Source organism: Hippocampus bargibanti, linkage group LG05 (genome assembly GCF_051943395.1).
Source record: "Hippocampus bargibanti isolate YZ-2025 linkage group LG05, ASM5194339v1, whole genome shotgun sequence".
Classification (NCBI taxonomy): Eukaryota; Metazoa; Chordata; class Actinopteri; order Syngnathiformes; family Syngnathidae; genus Hippocampus; species Hippocampus bargibanti.
This window is the reverse complement of record NC_142738.1, coordinates 4,166,854-4,180,000: the sequence shown is the minus strand read 5'-3', so window position 1 is coordinate 4,180,000 and position 13,147 is coordinate 4,166,854. Positions and strand designations below refer to the sequence as shown.

The window sequence follows — 13,147 nt, the reverse complement described above, 5'->3', positions numbered from 1 at the left end:
GAGTTTTAGGACTACATGAATATTCAATGAGGCCTAAGAAACCATAGATTCTCTTCTTTCATCAGAAAAAAAATAGTTAATTCCTAAGTTATATGGGTCTGGAGTTATATGAGCTTGAAATGGGGGCGACTGTACAAAATACAATGCAATACATACATATTGGTTTATATAGCGCTTTAACAACAGCTGAAGCACTAACATGAAAAAAAGGGAAATGCTGACCCCTCGTGGAAGGGAACAAACATTACCAGAGGCCATGGCCACCGCTTTATCGGCACCCAAACAAGAAAGAAGCAAAAGCTGAAAAAAATCGGGAATGGCTCTCCATGTCATATTTTGAATTCCCGAATAAATTTGTGAATGGCAGTGAATGAGTTACTTTCCATTTTTATGATTAAACTATGAAATGTATTTCTCTGAAGCATATCCTAAATATGCTAATATTGTGGCGTCTGTAAATGCTAAGCTATGCTTCCAAATGATAACTTCAAAGACACAAACACACATTTGTCCAATTTTCCTTTGTTGGTCGAAACGATAAGTAGTGAAGCTGAATCAGTTGCTATGACAAATGAGTCAGATGCTCCACATTCAACCGCAACGTTCCTATCCCCAGTGGAAACTCTTCATTATGTGCGTTACTCTGTCTCTAATTATATGTCATATGTCAAAATATTATGTAACCAAAGAGGCAACGTACACCCTGGACCGCTCGCCAGACATCTATTCCCTTATACATGAAATGTATTATTATTATTATTATTATTATTATGAGTTTAGATATGCTTCAAAATACGCAAATTGATTAAATGTTTCAAATTGTCTGTATTTTGAAGCATATCTAAACTCATAATAATAATAATAATAATAATAATAATAATAATAATAATAATAATAATAATAATAATAAATACATTTCATTTATAATCGCCTTTCGAAACTCTCAAGGTCACTTTATAGTCACGGGCTAAGTTTTTCTGAGGGTGAGCAGCGGCAGCCACACGCGTCAGCATTCACTCAACCCGGAATAAATCAAATTGATAGAAAGCTAGCTAGCTATCTAGCTAATAGATAGATAGAACTTATAGATAGATAGATAGATAACTAATAGATAGCAAATAGATAGGTAGATAGCTAGGTAGCCAGCTAGCCAGTTAGCAAATAGATAGCTACGTTTTTAATAATAATAATAATAATGAATCATCATTATTATTATTATTATTTATAAACGCCTTTCAAAACACTCAAGGTCACTTTACAGTCACGGGATAAGTTTTTCTGTGGATGAGCAGCGGCAGCCACACGTGTCAGCGTTCACTCAACCCGGAATAACTCAAATAGATAGAAAGCTAGTTAGCTAGCTAGCTAATAGATAACTAATAGATAGATAGCTAGATAACTAACAGATAGCAAATAGATAGGTAGATAGCATACCCACAATCTTTCACATGTGAGACAGATATGCTAACGGTTAGCATAAACGGTTAGCATAACGGTTAGCAGATAACCACTAGGCTACCGTGCTGGCCCCCTACCCCCACCTTCTGAAAAGGAATTCCATCAGTCAAGCATTCCGAAACAAGGAACACCTTCTGGGCTCAAGTTTTTTTCCACGTCGTTGCTAGGCGACTTGAGATCACTGACTCAATTCTGCCAAGCGCGCACACACACACACACACACACACACACACACACACACACACACACACACACATACACACACACACACACACACACACACACACACACACGTATATGCAGGAAGGGAAACTCCTTCCAACAAGCTCCACACGCAAATACAGTCTGGCAAAAAGGGAGCCGCAGCTGGACTCAATCTACAGGCCGAATCAGAAGCACGTTCTTGATTCATTTGTGACTTTCCGTTCGAAAGACGCGGTCTTTCCATAGCCTGGAGCGAGCGAGTTAGCACGCAGGCGGGCGGGCGTTTCTTCATTGTGGTTAGATTCACTCAAACTGGTGGTCATGGCTGGCATCGAGGTGGTTTGTACATCCGATTTGCAGTGCCAGGTTCACGGTTTGAATCCGGGGCTCAGGTATTTATAATAATAGTAATAATAATAATAATAATAATAATAATAATACATTTCATTTCTAAGCGCCTTTCCAAACTCTCAAGGTCACTTTACAGTCACAGGATACGTTTTTCTGTGGGTGAGCAGCGGCAGCCACATGCGCCAGCATTCACTCAACCCGGAAATAACTCAAATTGATCGAAAGCTAGCTAGCTAAGAGATAGCTAATAATAATAATAATAATAATAATAATATTATTATTATTATTATTATTATTATTATTATTATTATTATGACCGTTATAATAATCATCATCATCATCATAATAATAATAATAGTAATAATAATAATTATTATTATTATTATTATTATTATTATACATTTTATCAACAAGTAATTAGTTTTAATTAATTTTAATTATTTTTAATCTATGTATGTATCTAAATGAAATTATTATTATTATTATTATTATTATTATTATTATTATTATTATATTACATTACATTTTATCAACAAGTAATTATTTTTTCTTCTATGTATGTATTTACCTAAAAAATGCAATTTATTATTATTATTATTATTATTATTATTTTCTTTGTGTTCATTTAATTATTTGGTTATTTAATTAATTGTTTATCTATCTATTTATGTATTTATTTAGAAAAATGAACCAAATTATTTATTTATTTATTTATTTACTTTTGATAATAATACATTTAACTATTAAGCGCCTTTCAAAACTCTCAAGGTCACTTTAGAGTCACAGGATAAGTTTTTTTTTCTGTGGGTGAGCAGCGGGTTTTTATCTAAAAAATATATAGTGACAGTACTCTTCATTAAAAAAAACTTACTCAAATACATTATTTTTTTGCATTTATGACGCTAACTAAAATTTTTACTGAAAATTTCTTGGCTGGTGATCACGTCATTGTTTTCTTTATGTGAAACGCCATTGTTCTAGTTCATTGTTCATTGGCTGGCGACCATTCAATTTTTGTCTCAATGTCCTGATACTAACTGTTGACCAGTCCATTGTTTGTCTACATGTGACATTCCAATGGATCCCCCCAAATCCATTACTGCTATTGAACATACTCCATTGTATATAAAGTATGTATTGATCGTATATTGAAAAAAAAAAATACTTGTGGATACTTTATTGCTCCATAGTGTTCATTATTTTATTGTGAAACAGGATGTGACTTGGTCCGACACTTCCTTCGAATTGTGATGCCCCCCTCAAAGGAACACAAGAACCCATTAACATGCTTCAGCGCCACTTTGTTTGAAGATAGCGCTCTGAGAATAGCACGCGGCGTTTGTTTTTTGGCACAATAACAGTGTTGCCTCGGCAACGGGAGGGGTAGTCACATACTTCCACGGGGCTTCGCGTTTTGATGTTGCTGACATTCACTGACAATTCTTTATTTGTTATAGCGCTCGAGACGGCCCCCGAAACGACAACACACTTCAGAGGGCGATTTGCAAATAAACACAAAAGTGTTTTAAAGTTTTCATGTACAAATCACTAAAAAAATATTGTAAAAAGGCCTGCTGATATTTTTAGACAAGTGACTTTTTTATTTTAATTATTTAATAAACTTCTGGAAAGCTGCCCCGTGAACTTTAATATATTATCGTGTGTGTGTGTGTGTGTGTTTACATAAATCTACTGTAAGTTATCTTATTGTTGTAGTTGTTTCATGCTAATGGTGTTAATTGACATTTACATTAACTACACACTTCCTCATCCGGTGCTACGCTAAACATGGTTAGCTAAATTCAAAGTATCCAAAAAAGGAATACATGTATTTAGTTGAAAATTATATTTTATGGAGACCTGCGAACGGATTATTCTAATTTTAATGGTTTCCTATGGGAAATTAATTTTTGGCATACACACTTTTCGCCTTACACTCTGTCTGGGAACCAATTAAGTGCGTAAGCCAAGGTCCCACTGTAAATCATTTGGAAGTTCATGTCAAATTTTATCTTAGTGTACTGTTCAAAGTACCAGAAACACGAAAGATATACAGACAAATGCTAATGTGTGGGCTAATAGACATTCACGTTAACTACACACTTCCTCATCCGGTGCTACGCTAAACATGGTTAGCTAAACTCAATGTATCCAAAAAAGGAATACATGTATTTAGTTGAAAATTATATTTTATGGAGACCTGGGAACGGATTATTCTAATTTTAATGGTTTCCTATGGGAAATTATTTTTTGGCATACACACTTTTCGCCTTACACTCTGTCTGGGAACCAATTAAGTGCGTAAGCCAAGGTCCCACTGTAAATCATTTGGAAGTTCATGTCAAATTTTATCTTAGTGTACTGTTCAAAGTACCAGAAACACGAAAGATATACAGACAAATGCTAATGTATGGGCTAATAGACATTCACGTTAACTACACACTTCCTCATCCGGTGCTACGCTAAACATGGTTAGCTAAACTCAATGTATCCAAAAAAGGAATACATGTATTTAGTTGAAAATTATATTTTATGGAGACCTGGGAACGGATTATTCTAATTTTAATGGTTTCCTATGGGAAATTATTTTTTGGCATACACACTTTTCGCCTTACACTCTGTCTGGGAACCAATTAAGTGCGTAAGCCAAGGTCCCACTGTAAATCATTTGGAAGTTCATGTCAAATTTTATCTTAGTGTACTGTTCAAAGTACCAGAAACACGAAAGATATACAGACAAATGCTAATGTATGGGCTAATAGACATTCACGTTAACTACACACTTCCTCATCCGGTGCTACGCTAAACATGGTTAGCTAAACTCAATGTATCCAAAAAAGGAATACATGTATTTAGTTGAAAATTATATTTTATGGAGACCTGGGAACGGATTATTCTAATTTTAATGGTTTCCTATGGGAAATTATTTTTTGGCATACACACTTTTCGCCTTACACACTCTGTCTGGGAACCAATTAAGTGCGTAAGCCAAGGTCCCACTGTAAATCTTTTGGAAGTTCATGTCAAGTTTTATCTTGGTGTACTGTTCAAAGTACCAGAAACACGAAAAAGATACAGACAAATGCTAATGTGTGGGCTAATAGACATTCACATTAACTACTCACTTCCTCATCAGTGCTACGCTAAACATGGTTAGCTAAACTCAATGTATCCAAAACAGGAATAAATCTTTTGGAAGTTCATGTCAAATTTTATCTTAGTGTACTGTGAAAAAGATACATACACATGTGTACTAATACTAATGTGTGTTGTTTGTTTTTGTTTTTTTAGCATGTACAGTCCATGGTGCTAGCATAAGCTAACTAAGCTTAATGTATTCGATGGTTGCGTTAGGATTTAATGCTAAACGTTGCTAAACTTTTTTACACTGTATGCTAATGCTCATTAGCCACACGTGTGGCATGGTAAGACTTTATATAAAGATTACCTTGATGTAAAATTAATATTTATCGTAGAGCGTCGGGTCTATATTATCTATGTTGCCTATGTTGTTGTAGTTGCTTCATGCTAATACGGCTAATTGACATTCACATTAACTACACACTTCCTCATCCGGTGCTAAGCTAAACATGGTTAGCTAAACTCAATGTATCCAAAAAAGGAATACATCTTTTTCATGTCAAATTGTATCTTAGTGTACAAAGTAGAGGAAACACAAAAAGGATATAGTCACATTTTTAGCATGTACAGTCCTTGGTGCTAGCATAAGCTAACTAAGCTTAATGTATTTGATGGTGGCGTTAGGATTTTATGCTAAAAACATGCTAAACATTTTTACACTGTACGCTAATGCTCATTAGCCACACGTGGCGCCTGGTAAGACATTTATTTGAAAAAATAATAAGTCAACTTGATTTACTTGACGTAAAATTACAATTACGTCTAAGGCGTTAGCGTAGCGTACATGCGCGTTGGGTCTATATTTCTACCAAGCGTTTGGTAAATTACGCAAAGATGGATTTATTCGATATGAGAAGCCTTCGTTGACTTTACTAAATGACACATGGCGAGACTCGCGGATTTTAATGTTTTATCAGTGCCGTTCTTATGCTAAGCTAACAAAGCCGGATCCACTTGACAGAGGCATTGAAAGTTCATCTCCAAGGTTCAGCGAGATAAATATTAACAATGAGCACACGACGGAGCAGAGAGCAACGATATGGAGCCTCTGTGTCCATTTGTCGCTTCAAAATGCTCTTCCCAACATGCCATGTGAACATTTTGTCGGTCTTCTTTAATTCCTCAGGTGGACTTTGTGGACGTGATCGCTGAGCCGGCGGGCACGTACAGCTTCGATGGCGTGTGGAAGGCTAGTTTTACCACCTTCACCGTCACCAAATACTGGTGCTACCGCCTTCTGACGGCGTTGGTGGGCATCCCGCTGGCGTTGATATGGGGCATCTTCTTCGCCATCTTATCTTTTGTGCACATCTGGGCGGTGGTGCCGTGCATCAAAAGCTACCTGATCGAAATCCACTGCATCAGTCGCATCTACTCCATCTTCGTGCACACCTTTTTCGACCCGCTTTTCGAGGCCATGGGAAAGTGTTTCAGCAACGTGCGGATCAGCACCGCCAAGGGGGTGTAGGTGATATCCTTACGGGGGGGGGCGTCGGGGGAGAATCGGATGAAAGTGGGGTCAGAGTCTGAAAGGACATTCTTACAAGGTTGGACATTCCAAGCTAAGGGACGACGTGGGAGGGGGGTGGTATTTCTTTGTGTTTTACATTTTTCGTAAGCTGGTACACACAAAATCCTCCTTCGCGCTAGCTATCGGAGCGAGCTTTTTGTCCTCGTTCACAGATAACGGGTGGTGGTCATAGCGCTAGCTCGGTGGCGGCGTGAATTCTGCTGACACGACACAAAACCAAACAACCGTTGATCCCATCGTCTCCTCTCGTGACCTCTGAAAACCACCCCCGTTACAACCTCCCCCAGCCTGACTTTGCTGCAGTCCGACACACTGAAGCGGCCCCTCCAAATCACCCCGTTTTTTGTTTTTCACACCGTCCGCCGCCCTCAAGACCAACACGCCACCTGCTGCTCACTCACTTGCTTCATCTTTTGAAACAAAAATGTTCACAGTTCACCTTTTTTTAGTCTCCTGCTTGACAATGGAAAAAAAAAACTAAGCTTAGCGGCTAACTAGCATACCCACATACGCACACGCAAATTCATTTTTGCATTTCAATGTGAAAAATATGCAATACAACTGAATGTCGCTGCCCGCTAGCGTCTATTTGTTTTAGCTTAGCATAGCCTGCTAGCTTACTTGCTAGCAGGGTGATGACTGATTACTTGTTGACTTGGACTCGCTTCGCTTATGAGTTTTTTTTTTCATCCAGAGAAAGAAAAACATTGTCGTTTTTTTTTTTTGTGTGTGAAGAACTAATAACTTCGTAAAACGTTTGTAAAAGCTCACGCAAATTACTTTTTTTGTGCCGCCATTAAAAAAAAAAATCAATGTGACACCTTCACCAAGCGAAGGGAACACAAAGCTTTGCACGGTTGCACGCTTTGACTACCTGCTGTTCTGCTCACCTCACACGAGGCTCAAAAAGTGATATTTTTATATATAGTTTTTCCCCCTTTCTTGCCTTGTACAATATCATGCTGTGCACATTAAAATTGAATATAACCATGTGCGTGTGTGTGATTATTCATAGCTTGCCTTCTTTTTTTTTTTAAGAAAGTGAAACACAAATAGGTTAGATTTTGTTTCGTGAGGAGCAACATCAATCTGATTTTTATTCATGGGGGTTATTATATAACTCTACTTCGCGGATTTCCGTTCATCAAGGGTGGCCCTGGTCCTACTTCCGCGAACGACGAGGCATTACAGTAATCATTCAGGAAAGTGCTCCATGAAAGCAACAGTGTGTAGCTTCTGTTCCCCAGAAATATGACTCGTTTCCCTGTCGGTTGAGAAGAAGCACCGATGTAGTATAACCGTTGTTCGGGTTTTATTTTCTCGACCTGGATTTGACACATTGAATAAAACATGATAAAACTTTAAGCGCTCTCGTTGTGAGGAAGCAAAAAAATGGCGTCTGTATGTTGTGAAGCTCGCTGCCGCCATCTTGTGGAGGAAAGTATGGAACTTATTCACAAGTCAATTTGAAAAACACAAACAAACAATATTGTAAGTGAATGTCATAAAATAGAGGTATCGAAACTGTGCCCTCAAGAGCTACTCGGCTACTTTATAAGTTGTTTCATAATATAATTATCAATAGAATATTGCACATTAATGCGTGTCTAGTTGATTGTGATGCCCCTTTGCCACTGGGTGGCAGTATGTTACTGTCCTATTACCAAAAGTGAAGACAAACATTTCTGACTTCTGCAAGAGACAATAATATTAATAGTAATAATAAAAATACATTTCAACCCGTAATTCCTTACGACATCAAGAGGAAAAACATGCCTGTAAGTATATTTGCATTGTCTATCTTCTGCGTTGTTCGAAAATCCGTTAAAACCGTAACTATTGATGCTAGCCGTGAGTGTGTAAATGGCGTTTTGCATTGTTTGTTAGCATTAAGTAAAACCGGCTTTCCTCGGGCAAAACAATGCGTGTGTTTTAAGTAAACGACGGGTAATTCTCTTTGTTTTATGAATTGTTTGACATTGAAGTTTGTCGAGGAGTGGCCACAAACATCTTCACGACACTTAAAAAATGCATAGTACAATATATACCAAACTAATGCATGTTGTCAAGTCAAAACAATGTTCATGTTGTCAAATACGTACGTATCACTTTTATATTCAATGTAGCCATTTCATGTGACTAAATATAGTTTTAAAAATATTTCAATGGCATAACATAATTGTTTTTGGCTAATTTAACCATTTCATGAAAATAATTCATCAAATCATTGTTTTTATCACCCAAGAAAGCCCCTTTGTGCACATATTGGATGTTTTAATTGGAAATAAATTAAGCAATGATAAATAAATGATCATTGAATGCCATTTTTGTGGCTTTATTTGGCGACATGCAGTATAGTCAAAACATGACGTTTGTCATTTATGTACAGTAGTTGTGTATTGGGACTTTTCACATTTTAGATTGAACATGTTTTGTGAGCAGAATATTTTAAAACAACTTTGCAGGGACTTTTTATGCAAAATCGGTTCAGCTTCAGGGTTGTTCCCATTCTATGGAAATCTTACTTTTCAAAACAAATGACTTGTTATTCTAATCATTAGAATAGCAACTGTACTCATTTGTTAACAAGACAATGTCGTTGTAAGTGCCTGCACTCCTATAGTGGACTAGTGAAAACGTTGAAAGCACACAATGTTCCCCAAATGTCTCTTGGTTGATTAAATTGAGGCTTAATTTTTTTCCCTCCCATATAGTGTAAGGCACTGAATCGTGCGTTATTTTCCACGGGCTCTACTTGTGATATCCGCTCCAGACGCTGCAATCAGTGGATGTTGAAGATTCTGCACGAGATGAACCAAACTGGGGCGTTCCATTCACGAGGTGAGGCGGAGAGTCCCGTCTTGTCAGATTCAGACGTAGGATGTTCAGGTCCACAGGTCATTTCCTGTCATGCGAATGTCTTACTTTGATTTCCTGTGACTGACACAGCGAGAGAGGGAAAAAAAAAACATTCCAACCAATGAAAACTGTCAGATCATATTACTTTTTGATGATCACAAATATGCAGACGTTCATTTTCTATCCCGCTTTGTTGAGGTTAGTTTTGCAGGGGAGCTGGATTCCATGATAAGCTGACTTTGGATAGGAGGCAGGGAACGTTCTGGATTGGTCGCCAATGTCAGTCTATTTATTGCAAGGCTGTCCAATTTTTTTAGGGAGATGTTTTTGGCCATTAATAATAATAATAATAATAATAATAATAATTATTATTATTATTATTATTATATATATATATATATACACACATCAAAATCTTCATATCTGGGCGTCTGCAATTTTTATATGAATAACCTATATATATATATATATAAACGATGATTTGATGAATTATATATATATATATATATATATATATATATATATATATATATATATATATATATATATATATATATATATATATATAAAATAATAATAATACTTTACATTTTAAGCGACTTTCAAAGCTCTGAAGGACACTTTACAGTCACAGACCAGTATAGGTACTATAATAAATAAAATACAATCACAAATGGAATACAATAAATAAAATACAATTATAAATCGATCTGATGCACAAAAACAATACAATTTGAGTGGTTCATACTTTAATTATTTCAAGAGAAATTAAAAAAAATGAAAAAAAAAATTACAAAAAAATTCTGCGTGTGTTTTAATTGGAGGTTGACTGTATTCATGCACACGAAATGTGAACTATAACTTGAATGAATTTAGCAATAGATGGCGCCAGCCTAACTTTCTTCCGGCCACTTTGCAAGATTAAAAAACATCAACAAAAACAAATCTCTCAAATAAAAATAAAGTACAACAGAAAGTTTAAAAAAATCACATTTTTTAAACATTTATTTAATTTGCTTTAAAAACTGGACACAATCTGTCCTGTTTTAATTATCGAATGCATCAGATGACAAAACTAAGGTTCTTAACTCATTCACTGCCATACGATATGCAAAAATGTGTCCACTCCAGGGCCAGGGTTATTGTCATTTTCACTTGAATTGCAGGACCCACAGAATACGGCGCTTTGAAAGCTTTGAAAGGCACTTGAAATAAAATGTATTATTATTATTATTATTATTATTATTATTATTATTATTATTATTATTATTATTATTATTATTATTATTATTAATATTGAGTTTTTGGACTACATAAACATTCAATACAGTGTAATATCTGGGCATCTGCAATTTTTATATGAATAACCAATCATATTAATGTGGTATTCTGCAGCAGTTTAAATCAGGTTATATTGTGTACATTTTTTTATCTCTTCGGTTTTTGGAAAGAGGAGCAATAGTATATATATATATATATATATATATATATATATATATATATATATATATATATATATATATATATATATATATATATATATATATATATATGTATATATATATATATATATATATATATATATATATATATATATATATATATAGTTTATCAAAATAAATGATACTTTTCATAAAAACAACTACCCCGCCATGCAAAATGTTGTGTACATTGTCATGCAAGTACTTCAGGTCTTGTTTATTCTATCAGGCCAAAATAGAATGGACGCAAAAGTGTGTCACCCTAGTTGCAGGTGTTGCGGTCGCAGGACGCCATGCTGCGACATAAGAACCAGTACAAGAACCAGAACCACATTATGAGTTTTTCCACATTCCAACATCGTCGTCCTTCTTCCTCCTCGCTCTTTCCACGCTCCACATCAAAGCAAAACAACGATGATGGCCACATAAGCCACACAGACCCACCCATTGGGCACACAAACACACACACACACACACACACACACACTCCTGTTTCAATGGTTTTGTGAGGTCCGGATAACTCCAGATAAGGAGTGAGGACCACCGTTGCTAATAAGTTTAGAGACGAACTAGCGTTACATTTGAACACTAAATGTCACCCCAGTTCCCACTTCAACTTCTTTAAAAACAAAGAAATAAAAAGTGGACTTGAAACTGAAATAACAGCAGGAGTGAGGTTTCTGAATGGGTACATTCAAAGTCCTCACCGCTGTAGAGAAATATCGTTTTACTTTTTGTGGTATGAACTTTTTCCTCTCATTAACCACGCACACATACACATAAACACACACAGTGAGTAAAAAGTGTGTGTATCCAAGTGAAATGAAAATACACACCAAAAAATCATTTTTGGTGAATTTGTGAGGACCTCTCTGAAACTTTAACAGATGCATGTATACACCCCCTAAAAGCATTTAGAATGAAAAACTTGTGAGGACCGGCCAAAAGGTCCTAACTTGTCAAAAATGTCCTCACTACGTATGGTATAAAATGTTAGTGGTCCTCACAAGACTAGTCATACAAACACACACACACACGAGTTGACACACCCGTGTGTGTGTGTGTGTGTGTGTGTGTGTGTGTGTGTTGTGCACGTGTGTAAGTGAGTGCACCCCGAGGCCAAGCAAAACTGTGCTCTCTAATCAGACAAGAAAGATATGAACTGTTTTGGCTCGTCGCTACGACACCAGCAATTAGCTCCCACCGCTATGTTGGAACATAGCAAAACAAAGTAGGATAGATAAATGAAGAGAGCTGAACTAGCGGTCGCTCATGTTAATGCAGAGTTGAATGTTAGCCTAGCTTGTCATAAAATAACGCACGGGTATTGTTGTGATACTGGAGAGGGGGTCTTCAACCATTTCAATCCGACCGCTAATGATGACTATGATAAATTTCTTTTCCTCCCAGGAGCTCGAATGTCCATTAATTAAAATATATCGACCTAAACATAATTGTGTGACACTGAGAGACAAATGTAAATGTAAACATCATGTTTAAAGGACAACCGACGTCACTTTTTTGTTTCTTAACTGACATCAGAAAAACGTTTTATCGCATCTAAAATACCCAAAACACGCAGTATGATATTTTTATTCAAATGCAAAACACCAATAAAAATGACTTAAATTGTCCAAAATCGGGAAAAAAATTGAGCTGTGAATTGGGTATTTTCAGAAAGTCCCGCCCCCAGTTCGTGACGTCACGCCAAGACGTTTTGCATTGCTGGAGAATCAAAACAATGGCTTCAGATTCGGAGACTATGCTTTCTTGTTACACATCCAGTTAGGAATATGATTCAAATAGTTCTGAAGAGGAAAGCATACATGTTTGCAATTAAAGAATTTATTCCGTGTCATTTTGAGGCAACATTGAGGGGAAATGTCTCAACGAAAAAGAGGCACAAAATGGTGACCTCCTGTGGCCACCTCCGTTTCCACAGGCTGATAAATTCCTTATATGGAGCTTGGACGCCCTCTTCTGGCGGCATTTGGGTGCAACACGAGGTACCCAGACCAAACAAGTACAGCAAAATACATTGACGTGATGGAAGGACCGCTACAATGTGTCCTTTTTTTCGGTCAGAGGCATTCCTTCAGTGACGTCACGTACGGACTCGTCA

At 36.5% G+C, this 13,147-nt stretch overlaps 1 protein-coding gene across 1 annotated transcript in view; it reads left to right on the top strand.

Moving 5' to 3' along the window:
- The window catches only part of cav1 (caveolin 1), a 12,205-nt gene extending 4,528 nt beyond the window's left edge, over positions 1-7,677 (top strand). The window contains exon 3 of the mRNA XM_088996458.1: positions 6,281-7,677. Within this exon, the coding sequence (XP_088852584.1) occupies positions 6,281-6,622 (342 nt within the window). The 3' untranslated portion in view covers positions 6,623-7,677. The remainder of the gene's footprint in view (positions 1-6,280) is intronic.
- Positions 7,678-13,147: the final 5,470 nt, after the last annotated feature.